This window comes from Ascaphus truei, chromosome 3, assembly GCF_040206685.1.
Source record: "Ascaphus truei isolate aAscTru1 chromosome 3, aAscTru1.hap1, whole genome shotgun sequence".
NCBI classification, from domain to species: Eukaryota; Metazoa; Chordata; class Amphibia; order Anura; family Ascaphidae; genus Ascaphus; species Ascaphus truei.
Window position 1 is genome coordinate 67,415,315 of NC_134485.1, and position 16,589 is coordinate 67,431,903.

The 16,589-nt window shown below is 38.5% G+C and overlaps 1 protein-coding gene across 6 annotated transcripts in view; it reads right to left on the reverse strand.

Annotated features, from left to right (window-relative positions):
• Positions 1-16,589, reverse strand: part of LOC142491541 (interleukin-5 receptor subunit alpha-like) — a 64,746-nt gene that overhangs the window by 29,597 nt on the left and 18,560 nt on the right. For all 6 annotated transcript variants that reach the window (XM_075594260.1, XM_075594257.1, XM_075594256.1 and 3 more), the window contains 3 exons: positions 10,877-11,022; positions 4,205-4,340; positions 95-215 (listed from right to left, as the gene is read on the reverse strand). In XM_075594260.1, the coding sequence (XP_075450375.1) occupies positions 95-215; positions 4,205-4,340; positions 10,877-10,957 (338 nt within the window). In that variant the 5' untranslated portion in view covers positions 10,958-11,022. The remainder of the gene's footprint in view (positions 1-94; positions 216-4,204; positions 4,341-10,876; positions 11,023-16,589) is intronic.

Genomic DNA, 16,589 nt, shown 5'->3' on the forward strand with positions numbered 1-16,589 from the left:
TTGGATGATGCACGGAATTTTAACCAATCAGAGAGCAGGGATTTCAATAATGCCCGGAATTTACCAGTTTTAGCCTATAATCCTGTTTACTTACATCAAGGAAAGGGAATATTGTGTGTCTTCTGGAGCTTTTTTGCCCACATCCCATGAGCAGTTCATATAAGAAACATTATATGCCACACAGGAGAGATTTTCAACAGATGTTCCATTTTGTCCTAGAAACAGGTTTATCGTCACATAGTACAAATAAGTTGATAGATCTAAAGTTAAATATTAACTGCATTAAACATTCCCTCAGACAAAAAGTTAAAGGAGTACTTCCCCCTACAGAAATGTTCTATTACTTCCACCCCTCCCCCCCTTGTACCACAGTAATTTCATTTCCAGGGTCCTCTTGTTAGCAAGATACTTATATGGCTTGATGCCCCCAATTCATCCCCATAACGGATGTTTTTTGCCAATAAAGTCACTGACTCCTACAGGCGGACTCCTACGGACTCCTACTCAACCAGGAATGTACCAATTGCACCTTCCCAGGTAAGTGTTTTGGGTACGAGAGGAGTCCCCAGAGCTGAAATGAACACAGTTCAGCTCCGGAGATCCCTTGCTTCCCATCCATGCTTTAAAAAAAGTGGACATTTAACGTGAAATGCATTTTAATGTAAATTACCTGTAAATTTACCTAGCCGCAAGCAAGGCATGGTTTTTATGTATCACAACACAAATAGCACACTTTAAATTTGAGTTAGTTCAGAAACATGCATGGCATATCAGGGATTTAGGCCCATATTTACTAACTGGTGCTACAGTTTCCATAAAACACCTTCTGGTGCCAAAAACCACCTTAGGCCAATTCAAGGGTTAGTAGAGGCTATTTATCATAATCTCCCAATTCCAAAACTGAAGCAAAGGCAAAAATAAATAAATATTTTTTCCCAATATATCACAGTTAAAACTACTATTACTTTAAATACTTTAATATTTGTATTTGGTAGACATTTGCTACATTTCCTCCTAATTGTAATAAATAGACCCCAATGACTTGATACCTCCTTTCACAAGGTTACTGTCAAATCGCCATTCTATTACATAGTTACAGTACATAGTTAATAGTAGATGAGGTTGAAAAAAGACATGCGTCCATAAAATTCAACCTATGCTAAATTTAGACAACAGATACTTTATCCTATATCTATACTTACTTATTGATTCAGAGGAAGGCAAACAAAAACCCCAGAGACATATCATCTAATGATATCTCATAAGGGGAAAAATACATTCCTTATTGAATCCAAGAATTGGCAATCTGATTTCTCCCTGGATCAACATTCTTCCCATCTATACTTATTTGGTATATCCCTGTATAACTTTCCTTTCTAAAAAGATGTCCAACCTTTATTTGAACAAATCTATTGTATCTGCCATCAAAGTCTCCGTGGGTAATGAATTCCACATGTTAACTGCCCTTACTGTAAAGAACCCTTTCCTTTGTTGCTGGTGAAATTTCCTTTCCTCCAACCTTAAGGGATGGCCCAGAGTCCTTTGTACTGCCCGTGATATTAATAGTTCTTTTGAAAGCTCCTTGTATTGTCCCTAAATATATTTGTATATAGTTATCATATCCTCTCTTAGACGCCTCTTTTCTAATGTAAATAAATCTAATTTAGCTAGCTTCTCCTCATAAGTTAGAATGTCCATCCCCTTTATTCATTTGGTGGCTCTTTTCTTCACTCTATCTAGTTCCATAATGTATTTTCTAAGGTGTGGTGCCCAAAATTGTACTCCACATTCAGGATGTGGTCTTACTAATGCTTTGTAAAGGGGCATAATAATGTTTACTTCCCTTCCATCCATTGCACGTTTAATGCAAGATAAGATCGTGTTTGCCTTTGCAGCTACTGCATGACTTTGGGCACTATTGCTAAGCCTGCTGTCTACAAGCACTCCTAAATCCTTCTCCATCAAGGATTCCCCCAGTTTATCTCCATTTAATTTGTATGTCGTCTGTTTAATCTTGCTTCCCAAATGCATAACCTTACATTTATCTGTATTAAATCTCATCTGCCATTTACCTGTCCAAGTTTCCAGTCTCTCCAAGTATTTATGGAGAGAAATTACATCATGCTCTGATTATACTACCTTACAGAATTTAGTATCATCAGCAAAGATGGAGACTTTGCTCTCGATGCCAACCTCAAGGTCATTAATAAACAAGTTAAAAAGCAGGGGTCCCAGTACCGATCCCTGGGGTACTCCACTCACAACCTTAGCCCAACCTGAAAAAGTTCCATTTATGACAACCCTCTGTTGTCTATCCTTCAATCAGTTTTCAATTCAGGTGCATATATTTTTACTGACTCCAATTTGCTTTATTTTGTACACCAACCTCTTGTGTGGAACCGTATCAAAAGTCTTTACAAAATCTTGGTAGACCACATCAACTGCATTACCCTGGTCTAAATTCCTACTTACATCCTCAGAGAAACAAATAAGGTTAGTTTGGCATGATCTAGCTTCATAAATCCATGCTGACTATTACTAATAATTTTGTTTTCTATTAGGTATTCCTGAATATTATCCCGTAATAAACCTTTAAGTAGTTTCCCCACTGTTGAAGTCAGGCTTACAGCTCTGTAATTCCCCGGTTGTGATCTACTGTAGCTCCTTTTTAAATATAGGCACCACATCTGCTTTACGCTAATCTTGTGGTACAGCGCCTGTGGAAATGGAGTCCTTGAATATTGAATGTAATGGTTTGGCTATTACTGAACTTAACTCCTTGAGAACTCTTGGATGTATGCCATCGGGGCCAGGTGCCTTATTTACTCTAATTTTTTCAAGCCACCTATGAAATTCTTCCTCAGTTAACCAATTGTTCATTAATATGGAGGTTGTGGCTTCCTCCTGTGGCACTACTATTGTAATTGATTCTTCCCTTGTTAACACAGAGGCAAAGAATTTGTTTAATACCTCTGCTTTTTCCTTATCTCCAATAATCTGCCTGCCCATCTCACACTGAAAGGGTCCTATATTTTCTTTTATCATTTTTTTGTTATTATGGTACTTAAAGAACTTTTTAGAGTTGATCTTACTTTCTATTGCAATACTTTTTTCATTATCCATTTTTGCGAAATTGATTGCCCTTTTGCAATTTTTGTTACATTCCTTATAATTCTGATACGATGCCTCAATCTCTTCTGACTTAAAAATCTAAATGCCTGCCTCTTCTTTTCCATTTCCTCCGCTACCTGTTTATTTAGCCACATTGGTTTTGACTTATTTCTTTTATACAGGTAGTCCTCGCTATCCAACGTTTCACTTTACAACGAATGGCATATCCAGCGCTTTATAATAAAACCTAATGGACCGTTTTTCGATGTCAGAATGTGCTATCCGATGCCTGAATGCGTTATCCAACACTCACCGCCACTGATTAACATGAGACTCACTTTACAACGGTTTCACTATCCAACGCTACTTCCAGAACGGATTCCGTTGGATAACCGATAACTGCTTGTACTTATTACCCAAGGGTATACATTGATGACTGTGCTTTTCTAACAATGTTTTAAAGACTGCCCATTTATCTTCTACATTTTTCCCTGCAAAAACATCATCCCAATGTATTACTTGTAGATTATTCCTCAGTATTAGTCCTATTAGTTTCTCTAAAGCATTTTTTAAGTAAAACTTACTGCATTTCCTAAAACGCATTTACAGTATCATACAGTATCTACTACCATTGTGTATTAAATTAGGGGCTTACACTGTTCATTTCACAATGATTGTTGGAACAATAAAAAAAATCTGCATGTTTTGTAATCAAGTATTGCAGGACAAAGAATATACAGTGGCGACCGCCTTTAACCTCCTGCGACCGCCACCGCGGGCTTTTTAAAAACGCGAGCAGATGCAGCGTTTTTCTGCTGTTTTCCCGCGCCGTGGGCGCTTTCAATGATAAGCGCCATTAGCGCTTGTCTGATGATGCGGCCGCCGCGCGGGAAACTCCGTGAGAAACGGAGAACATCCCCGCATTTTTACGGGTAAGTAGGAGTATAGGAGGTGCCGCAGCAGTATGCAAATGTGACATTTAAAACTACCTGTAATGGTATCACAAACATATCTAAATGTGTGAAAATATAGCATTGATTTTTCAGGTAATTTATTTATAATGGTCCACATTTCTATTAACACATTTTTTTACCTTCATGGAAGAATGTCTTTTTTTTCCACGTATTATTCACAGTTTTAGATCTTTTTGTTACAATATCCACAGACACTCCGTTATGTAACTCACGACGCAGGTAGTTAGTTTTAATTTCACTGAAACATTTCTCTAACTGAAATGGTAGAATAATTATACAATCATTTCATGTTCATAAGAATATTAATATATTTTTTAGTAGAGCCATTTACAATGTGCCACATTTCACCAAATTCACCAAAACTATGACCTGCTTACCAGGAACTTAAAAGAGTTTAAACAAGTCTTAAAACAAACAACAACAAAAAAACTATTAAAATACTTTAAACCAGGTGTCTCAAACGGAGTCATCAAGGGCTACCAACAGGGCAGGTTTTATGGCTATCACTTCCATTAAAGCTGGCTGTTGGTGGCCCTTGAGGATAGAGTTTGAGACCCCTGCTTTAAAACATGCTGAATTACTTGATACTGTAATCTGGGAAAATATCAGAACAGGTCAGGCTAGATTACTGTAGATATATAAATATTTCACAGCATACCAACATACATAATAAATCATACAAAAGGAAGCTTCTCTTTTGAACTATTGCTCGGTTTTAGCTAAACAAATCAGAAGCGACATAGGTGGTCTATGGGTCAGATGTTTTGCACACCCGATCCGGCATTAACTCCTTTTCAAGTTAATGACATGTTGTGTGCGCTAACTGCACCGGCGCTTGATGAATCTGCCCCCATGTGTTAAGGCAAAAGTTGTGCAACTCTGGGGCAACAAAACAGTTGCCCTATGGGGGCCTGTTTACTAAGCATTGCAAACCGCTTTTTGGTTACAAAATTGGTGAGTGGAAATCTGTTTAAATTGCACTTGTATGCCTTGGTATGAATCTGAAATTTCTCAATCTGCGCCATCAGCATGCAGTTTTTATTATTTTTTATTATTGTCTTTTTAGCTGGTCCTAGTGATCTATTTAGATTGCCATCCAAATATTATCTGAGGGACCATTTAGGTCCATATATACTAATACTTAGTATTGAGTGCAGTAATTGGGGTCCTTTGGAACTTCTTATCCCTTGGTATGAATCTGAAATTTCTCAATCTGCGCCATCAGCATGCATTATTTATTTTTTGTATTTCATCTGGCGCCCAGAAAGGGACAGCGCTAGGTGTACAGATGTTATTAGTACGCGCTAAAATAAGAATTTTTCTGTACTGCCATAAAAAGGATAAAGTGCATCAAGATCATCTGCCAGGTTCAACTTAGCGTAAACCGTAAAATGTTGGATAATGGTGTTAGAAGTTGCTCTGTACAGCATCAACCAACAATTTATTTTACGCAACCCAGATTTTAACAGTTTTATATAGGTTAATAAAATGTATTATTTGTATAGTATGGCTATTATAAATAATATCACTCAAATTATTTATGTTTACTAACGATGAGTAAATAAAAAATACACATCATTCTGTTTCAATTTGAATCCTATCAATCAGGTATGCAACACCAGGTGACGTGTCAACATTTATTTCAGACAATGAATAATGTGTCGTGTGCCTGAAGCCATCATACATATAACACACTTTTTATAACGTTTTTAGCACAGACATTTTAACACAATTAAAAATAATAATAATAGATGCTCTTAGTACTGTACATACAGTAGGCCCAACTTGATTAAAAAAACAAAAAAACATATTGTTTTCAATGTGACATTTTCTCTGATACGTAAGTTGCAGATCCCTTGCCCGAGCAGTGCACCACATTTGCCTTGATACATATGTGTTATAGAAGTTTAAAAGGCCAATGATATTTTCTAAAATCTAGAGAAAAGGCAATGGGGCAATTCTGAAAAAAAAAAAGTTTCTTCATTTGGTTACATCATGTAACCCAAACATGTAACATGAAGTAACCATATAAAGAAACATTAAGGTTTCAATAACTGGTCTTTGATTAGTGGATCCGTTCAATTTATAATAGTTAGGAACATATGGACTTGTACGTTTTAGAGGCACAATGCATAACCGTACTGGTGTGTGCAGCAGGAAAAGGAACCCTGCCACATCGTACTAATGTAATATGCAAGATCCAGGGCATGATTATTATTTTTTCTGACTCTCTTCTGTGTAATTGAATGTTACAACATTTGCAAATGAATGTGCGGCGGCGGTTGGTGGTATTGCATACAGATGTAGCTAATGTCACTTTGTAAACCCAAGCCGTGAATATCTGTGACTGAGAAGACACGCCATATTTGCGCCAATCTCTAATGTTATTGCTTGGTTTGATGTTTTGCTTAACAGAGTGCTGACCCTGTGGGGTTTCTTCAATAAAATGCGATAGTGCAGATGCGGCACTGCCACACAGAAAATCCCATTGACTTGAATAGGTATTTATCTCACTCATCCTGTGTCTTTCTAAGTATGATGCATAAGTAAAACAATAAAAGACTTCCTGTATGAAGTCAGTGGTCAATAATACTAGGGTGTATGGGTACCACTACTTTTATATGCTGACACCCAGAGTATCACTGTTTTTTTTTTTTTTTAGAAACTTCTTTTAAAATAAAATTGATTTATTTTAAAAAGTACAGTATCTTGCTCTTTCTAAATTTGCAGCACTTATTGCTTTGAAAAAACTAATCTTTGCAGCAATAGTTAATAAAGGTAGATCTTTTTTTTTTTTTTAAATCAGGCATTGGACCACTACGTTTTACCACTGTACAGTATATAGTGTCAGTGACCAATTATTTGGGACACAGATGCTTAAATTCATATGGGTCACCATTGTATCACTTCCCAGAAGAACACTTTAAGAAAATGTACAAAGCCTGCAAGCCCATATTTACTAAGCAGTGTTATTCCTTAAGACACCATCCAGTACTGTAAGACATCAAATGGCAAATAGAAGTGAATAGGCCGTACAGCGTATTCTGGCTCTAGAAGATGTCTTATGGCACACCGCTACATACTGTTACATATGGGCTTCAATGTAGGGAATGCCAAGAGAAAAAGAGATAAAGGGTAATGTTTATTAAGGAGTGCTGCAATATTACATGAAATGACTTTCAGCACCGGAAAACACATTACAGGCCATTCACCTGACTGGGCCGGGAGGTTTCTTCCGGCACTGGAAAAGCCATGCTTAGTAAATATGGGCCAAAGTATTCTTTCTGGATTAAAAACACATGATACCACTAAAATATGTATATTTAAGGGCAGGCATCAATATAATTTCAGTTTCCTGTTTGCATATACAGTATACAAAGAAAAGAGCAGCACTCTTTCCTTTCAAGTACTGTACATGAGAAAGATAGGTTCTGCTGAATCTCATCGCAGACAGGATAACATGAACAATGAGCCCCCTATGAAAATATCTAAATAAATGCATTTCAATGAGGACTTTGAGCAATAGAGGGCAGACTTGGATAGCAAACTGTCTATATATCAGGTGATATCTTTAGGCCTTCTAGGGAAGTAAAGTAAAGCCGATGCTACAGGCAAGTGAAGCAGAGAGAACAAAGCTCAGCAATTTCAGCAAGGGTAGCCAACATTGCAATATACAGTATGTTTCACTGTGTTAGGCATCTTATGTGTTAAAGAAATTTTTGAGTTCATCTCCCTGGAAAGGTTCAATATTTTTATCAAAAATATTCTTTAGAGCTGAATTGGGTTGAAATTACTTTGCTGATAGAATCAATGTTTCCCAAAGCGAACTTTACTATTAACTTTACAATAACCACATTTTAATACCATATTACAAAGCTTAAAAACAAACAATATTTGCAACTATGTCAGTTTTACGCAGCCTGTGAATAAAAAGCATCATGAAATAGTGCATGCCCTGAAGAACTTAAGCACTATTAAAGTTACTGCTTTGTTTACTCAAAGATCTGAAATGAAAGATACAAACCAATTTACAAGCACCTATGTGATGGAAGGGAACTAATGGGAAATATGATAAACAAAAAGTTAAAGACAGCACTCAACCAAAGGATGATAATTAACTTAGTGCAGGGTGCAACAGGAACCTATGGGACCCTAATTCCCCTATAGTTATATACAAATATAAACAAATGTTCCAGCACTCACTAGCTCAACCGTGTAAATAAGAATCAACTGGGAGTAATGTCCAAAAAAGAAGTAAATTTAATGCATACACAAGAAAACAATAACTTGGAGTGATGTCCCACAATGGAAAAAAATGCCTCTAGGGTGTACGCAGTATGGGGAAAGAACACATGGTAAGGGAGTGAAAAAAAGACAAAAGACACAGTGTGGGGGGAACAAACACAATAGGGGGAGGGTATAGTAGAGGGGCAACGTTTCGAGGTGGATACCTCTTCTTCAGGCCCGTTCCCTTGGGTCCAAAGGGACCATCAGGTACTTCCCTTATCCCTCTTTCCCCAACAAATGTCCAGCCCTAACCCACAAACAAAGATAATAGGCAAAGCAGAAAATTGGAGCAGCAGCTCAACGCAGTCCATAAGCAGCAAGAGTTACAAATGTTATAGCAGTATATAGCTAAATCAAACCGTCTGATCCTTGTCAGCAATGTGTCACTTTCTCACTCCTGCTGGTGGATATCATGTGGGACATCACTCCAAGTTGTATTTTTTCTTGTGTATGCATTAAATTTACTTCTTTTTTGGACATTACTCCCAGTTGATTCTTATTTACACGGTAGAGCCAGTGAGTGCTGGAACATTTGTTTATATTTGTAATGGGAAATATGGAACCCCAGCTGCCCCTTGGCCTCACTTAAACCCCCCTCAGAACTCCTCCTATTCTACCCCACCAACAGAAGGCTCCCCTCTCCTCTTGGCAGTCACTCATGCACCTGCATCTGTCCACTCCATCCTCTCTGAGTGGGCACTTTCTGCCTGAGAAACCTTTTATTCAGTGGCTGAGGGTCCTTTCTGGCCACAGTGACTGTTTTGCCCCTCGGCGGTTACATCAAGCTGCCTGCCTGAACAGCAGTATGGCCACCTGAACAACCCACCTGGCCATACGTTAGTGATCCAACACACGTGCAGGAGGGGAGGATGGCAGGTACCGATCAGGTGAAAAGGCCTTTCATGGCCATTTAGATCCCCATGGCTGAAACGGCATGCTCCAGAGTGCTCCGCTGGCGCCGCGCGACCCCATGCAGTTTAATAGCCTGCTTGTTTGACCGATTGTAGTCCATGTGCTTGAGGGCTCCCCACCAAGTTAGTTAAGTTTACAATATAACATTTTTTAATTGAAAACCTTTGTGTGCGCAAAGCGGGACTTCTGGGAGTCCTGTGTCCTTAGCGTTTGAAGAGGTCTCATTGCCCCTAGAAATTACCCGCTAGTCGGTGAATTGGGATCAAGGTTCTATCCTGGCTGGCTACATCTTTCTAAAGACTGAATATAAAAGGTGGGGGAGTAGCGCTGCCCCATATTCCGTGACAACATATTTTGTTGCTGCAGTCATCAATAAAATATGTTCTAAACTACAGGTATATGTGTGTGCATTTTTTTTATTGTTTTTCATCTGCGCCCAAATTAAGAAGCTTGGTAATCAAGATTTTTACATTGACACCCATTGCCGGACAGAGATATTTACACCAAGGTAAAATTGACTGACTTTTACATCAATGGGTATGTGAAGGGAGTGATCATCATGTTACAATCTTGTTTTCTAGTGTGCAGAGCAGCACTGTAAGGCTTTATGTAGAAACAGTAACACTCACATAACAATAGTCTTTTGTTAGAATGGTTAACAGTAAACAACAAACAATTGTGAGCAGCTGAATTCTGATCTCCTGATGGCATCTCACTTGACTTTGGGGAGAAATAGTAGGATTGTTGGGGAAATACAGTAACTCACTGAGTTAGTGACAGTTTGCTGTGAGGATGAGAATGTTTCTCATTAAGCTCTCTACAAAGTGCTGAATGATGGTTGTCTCTGTCCTCAATAGAAGAGACGTGAAAAAGTTTTGTGCGCTAAGCCGAACTTGGCGAACCACCTAATTCGATTAGGTGAAGAAGTTCTATACAAATGTTTGTGGCAAGTTTGATTAATGCTGAATAATAAATGGCAATGGCTTTTTGATTACTTTCACTTCGTAAATTCGATCAAACATGAAACAAAAAATTAAGTTGCTATTTTTTTCTAACAATTTTGGCTAAAAACTTTTCTGACTTACAATTTGTGTCAAATGTAAGAAGCGCTTTCTTATATTTGACATGGAGCAAAAATGGAGCAATGTGTAAAAACAAGCTTGCATTTGCACTTTCTTACATTGACACATATCCACTTTCTTACATTGACACATATCCACCATTTACGTTTAAGACAAAAATAATATTTAAGAATATTTTGTTACATTATCCTATTTTTGGCAAGTTTGACTGATTACAGGATACCTATTAGCAAAGAAAATGACACAATACATTAAAAAGCATTATGGGGGTTCATTAAACTGTGATACTGCTGATTGGGAACTATCACACGGAATAACCCACTCAAGTCAATAGGAGTTCCTGCAAAATAGTGCTTCGATCAACACTTCAATGAATAACCCTTATTTTGTTGCCTAGTTGGCCAATAGGGTTCATTTTCATACTTTACACATGACTGAGATGATGGCCAAAAATGTATTTTATTATATAAATGAAGGGATAGATGTGCAAGATATCTGATGAAGCCTTACCTTAAGTTGATTGAGATTGTGATGTATCTTGATATAATATTCATATTTCTGCATCTCCTCTGTTATGTTGCAATCCCACATTACATTCAAAAATGCTGCTCTCAATGTTACTTGAAGATTTTTCGGAATCGGGGCAATCTCTTCTTCTGAAAGGATAAAACAGAAAGAATGTAATATCAGCAGGATTTATGGATTGTTGTGTTAATTTAAGGCAAATGACTGACACCTTGTTGTTGATATTGTAAACTCAAAGTTATAGATATAACACAACTTAACTCACCCCAAGTCTGCATTCAAAAAATCTAGTTGCAATAGTTCCAACAAATCAATGCAATGACTACTGTACCTGTCCCTGTTGTAATTGAAAGAAAAGGAAAGATTGGCAGACTTTCTAAACGATTTGAAAATACTTCTACTTATAATCTGTTTTTAAAGTACAGTAATATTGTATTTATTTTATAAAACAGCAATGCATTTGAGTTTTTTATTGTTCTTTGTCAATTAAAATAACTGCAATGTTGTTATGTCATGCACCTTTTAGGATTTTTTTCTTTTGGCAAATTATAATAACACCCCCCCCCCCCCCCCCAACCCCTGTACCTCTGCCGGGGGTTTGGGGGCAGAGAGGGGCTGGCTCCGGGCGACACCGACAGAGAAGCTAAAACATCCCGGCTTCTCCAGAAAGGGTGAGATCCTCCCCCGACTCACCATGGGCTTCTCCTGCACTGATGGGAGAGCCTGCTTGACACACACACACACACACACACACACACACTATCGTATCTGCTAAAAACATTTTTTATTTATTTATAAAAATGTTTTCTAGGAAGTAATACATTGAGAGTTACCTCTCGCTTTCAAGTATATCCTGGGCACAGAGTTATAAGAAAATACATGGTTACATTAAAAAGTTCTATTAAAAGAACAGGATTATACAGTGAATTCACAGAAATTTCATGGACAGATTGAGTTGGAAAATTGGGTACAGGGGATAAAGGGCTTGTGAGTTTCAGATTGAAATAGAGCAGCTTTAATATCACTTTAACATCACCAAACAACAGCGAATGACAGCAAATGGCTCACACTTTTTGGCTGCTCTTCGGCTGCGCCAAAGGCTATCTGCCTTTGGGGCAATGCAGATGTACACTGGGGTGGTTGAGATTGAATCTGTTGCAGCTGTGATCTAAAAGTTCTTTGTGTCCTCTTGGCTCATTAGCAATCCAGTGGGTGGGGTTGATGTTCCACAAAGTACAAGCACATGTTAACCCTTAGCATGCTGGTCCTGTGCTGAGGGGAGCAGTTTTTGGGGAGCTCCATCAGGCTGTCCGCCTTTGGGGCAAGGAAGACGTACAATGAGGTGGTTGAGATTGAATCTGTTGCAGCTGTGAACAAAAAGTTATTTGTGTCCTCTTGGCTCATTAACATTCCAGTGGGTGGGGTTGACATTCCACAAAGCAGTTCTTGGGGAGCCCCATCAGGCTGTCCACCTTTGGGGCAACACAGACGTACACTGGGCAGACATTATTGGTATATTGCATCATTTTAATTTAATGCATCTATTCTATATGAATGAATGAATGAATGCATTTAATGGCTCTTTCTCTCTAAATCAGCAAACGTGTGTGTAAATATTTCCTAATTTGACTGGGTGTTTTGTTCACATGTAAAGACCATTTTGATCACCTAGTATGAATTCTTGGTAAAAAGTCATAAAACCCTTCTGATTTTCATCAAGAGATACAACAGTGAGATACAACAGAACATTTATTAACTGGAAACAAACAAAAATATTGAAACCATTTTCAAAGTAACCTAGTGCACTATCTTGCCACTATTTGGTATTTTTTAACATTAGTTTAAAACACGGCGTTGCAACATCACCTGATACTTTGTGTTCGGACACTGACCACATACAGTATTACTCCGGTTCTTTGGTCAGTTTAGTTGTTGTTATATTTTATTAAGTGTGTTGTGATCAGTGCCAGGAGAGCACATGCTGAAGGCTTTCCATTAGTGTTATTGATGGTTTTGGCAGTATTTGAAATTTTGAAGTAAAGAAAAAAAATATTTATTTCCTTGCACAATGCAGCATATTTATCCTGAAACCGTTCAACTCTGTAGGCTTCAGCTTTCAACTATTCCTGAAGATCTTGTCCCGGCTGCTGCCCAACTTTGAACTGACCTTTAAATTGGTGCCATTCTATGTTGGACTCAAATTATAAATAATATATAGTTCCAGGGTAGCTTCTTTTTCCGTATCCACAAAAAGAAATATATACAAAAAAACCACAGATGTGGTTATAGTAAAAGAACAAAATAATATAGATTCTTATTATATGTAACTTCTGTGGTGTCGGATCCCCTGTACCGTGCTCTGTGTAAGTCCTGATGGTGGCGGCCATTTTTTTTGCAATCCTGATTATAACGCAGTCTCATTATGTGGACCCCAAGCGCCGTGTTATAACGGGTTCTGCTGTATATATATATATATATATTTCTCTGAACCCTGTTATAACGCGGTGCTCGGGTCCACATAATGAGACTGCGTTATAAGCGGGATCGCGTTGTAACCGGGATCGCGAAATGGCAGCGGTTCCATGAAGACTTACCTGGCATCTGCAGCTCTCTCCTCTCCCTGCTTCATCAGGCTGCCTCCATGTACTTGCTGCGCGGCGCTTACGTATACTCTCCCAAACTTGATGCTTGGGGAGACATTTCAATTTGACTTTCGAGCATAGAGGAGAGTCACATGACCCTTCTCTGACATTGACAGCCCAAAAGTGAATAGATCCACAATAAACTTTTTCTTGAGTGCAGTACTGCCGGGGATTTGAACCCTCAATCGTGTCATATACCAGTCCCTTGCTCTAATCATTACACCACAGTGTGGATGGAAGGCTATCCTCCTTATACAACCCTATGGTTGTGTGGAAGGTATATTCTCATGTGGTGATGGACTTCACTGTGCAGTAGATGTTAAGTTTTTTTTATAGAGTCAGATCCATCACGCAACCCTGTGGGGTAGCAGTTAGAGACTTGCACTAGAACATGAAGTACCAGGGATTCAATTCCTTCACGGTGTAGGGGGGAGGGTGTGTGTATGTGTATGTGTATGTATGTCTGTCCGTTAGCAATAAAGCATTGAATGTTATATACAAATTTTTAAAAAAATCCTTGTAGATGTTTTTAAATTGGGTGCCCCTCTCAGACCGCGTTATAAGTGGATCTGCATTGTAGCGGTTTGCGCTATAACGGGGTTGTATATACATACATACATACTACTCATTTGATAACACTTAACAACCAGCCTTAAATTAATAGTCTAATGTTTTATCAAATGCTTCAACTGCTATCAGTGTTAAAAAAAAATCAACTCTTTAGTAAAAAGATACTGTACACTAAGGTTCTGCTGGTTAAAAAAGTACCAAAAACCCTTCAAGGTAAAGCACAAATTACAGCAAAGACAACAGAATCATACATTTGAATGTCTTTCACAGGTCCAAAAGCTGGGTTCAAAACATTGTTGTATAGTCAATATAATAGTTAAACTGGAGACAAGGGCTCAGGGTAATTATATGAAATTGAGATGTTAGGCAAGTACTGTACAAGGAAAATTACAAGCTTTAAAGCCACCTCTTACCTGACTCTAAGGCCCGATTACATCTGTAACCCCCTGTGTCTGCAAGCAGCATAGTACATGGCCCCTTTAAGAATTTTATTCCACTGGACCATGTGACTGTGCTTAGCCAGTGGAATGACAATTGGTGGCAGTTGGAGAGGGGCTGAGTAAGAGCTGTATGGAGCTGAGACAGTGAGGGTGCAGGCAGATGCCATCCTACATATAGGAACCTGCATGTGCCTCATAGAGAGCTGACTGAGTGTTGAGCGACAGCACCATGAAGGAGAGCACAGTGAAGTAGAGCAGTGAGAAGCTGGCAGCAAAGATGAGAGACCAGAGGAGCTGATCATTGCCCGAGTCGAGAGGCAGCAAAACAGTTCAGGAGACATACAATTAAAGTGAAGAAGGGAATCCCTCTGCCACCAGAGAAACTGGTACCACACTAAATATGTCTTTATAAAAGCACAGGCCTGCAAATGATATATCAACATAGGAGCGCCAATGAGATACATGTATCACATAGTACTGCCTGCTCACCCAGGACTGGGAGACTGGGTTCAGTGACTCAAACACTCACCAACACGTGCGCAGCACTGGGTAGTTCTGGAGTGTTAGTAATTGTGTTGTGTATTATACCCTTTCCTCTTATTTATAAAACTGGTATATGTAAACTGCTGTGGTGTCCCCCTTATTACTGATCCCACTCAAGAGTGATGGTTTCTATAGTAAACGGATTCAGGCCCCAACCTCATATACTTAGGTACGGCCAAATAAAGAGGTGTTACTCCGTTAAAATTGAGTTAATGTTGCACCCGGTAAAAAAAAATGCATCTTATCATGCAATTTTAAGATGGGATACATCAACATTGCTGTAATAATTTACTAGGTGCAATATTTTAAACAAACTAAAGATGCGGGAATTAACGCAGCCCTTAATAATAACCACTGCATTGCTTTAATAATATGACTATCATAGGCTTTTGTAATAACTATTTTTTAGAGAACCCTATAGTAGAAATAACATTAACCCTTTTGATGTCTGTGGTTACCAACGTATACCACAGACATTAAAGGGGTTACAACAATAAATAAAAAACACTACTTATCCCCCTTGGTTACGTTAGTGGCTAGTAAAGCACTGCCATTAACTTGGGGTGGGTGATTAGGTTAGGCTACCCACGTGGGGGCTGGTTGGGGTTAGCCCCTTGGTTACCTTAGTCATTAGTAAAGCCAAACATACTGGACACTAAGAAACTCCTATTGAACCACCAAAATAACCACAACATATATATAAGCATATGAGTGTCACAGAGGAGTGCTACTGAGCATGGCAATATATATTTAAAACCAGAGACAGAACATAAAACAATTGGACAAAATTGTTGTAAGCCCCTGAGCCAACTGCACGGCAGACCACAATTCAGGGGTCCCTAACGCTAATATAAATTCTTAATAACCTGTGTAATAACAGGAAGAATGATTTATAGTAAATCTGTCATTATTAGTTGCAAAGTTCTAAGTCTGATTGAAGCTTTTATTAACCTGTACATTAAAAGGAAAAGCACTCTGTATTGTCACAACCCTACTGCAAGCACGCAAGTTCCCCTGAGTGGAAGATGCTATGGAGTGAGCCCTTAACCATTTAAATGTGGGAGGGTGTGAGCTACAATTAGGTAGGAGGTTGCCACCCTCCAATCAGCCAAGACTAGCTGAACAACAATTGTAAAACATACTGGACACCTAACAAGCTCCTATTGAACCCCCAAAATAACCACAACATATATATATAAGCATATGAGTGTCACAGAGGAGTGCTACTGAGCATGGCAATATATATTTAAAACCAGAGACAGAACATAAAACACAGACATAGCTCAGTTTTAGCACATCCAGTGAAACTCATACACGGTACAGTGCCTAAATATATATGTATAAATATCTATTAAGTAAAATGGTCTTTTAGTTTAACATTTTTGGCCAAAATTGTTGTAAGCCCCTGAGCCAACTGCACGGCAGACCACAATTCAGTGGTCCCTAACGCTAATATAAATTCTTAATAACCTGTGTAATAACAGGAAGAATGATTTATAGTAA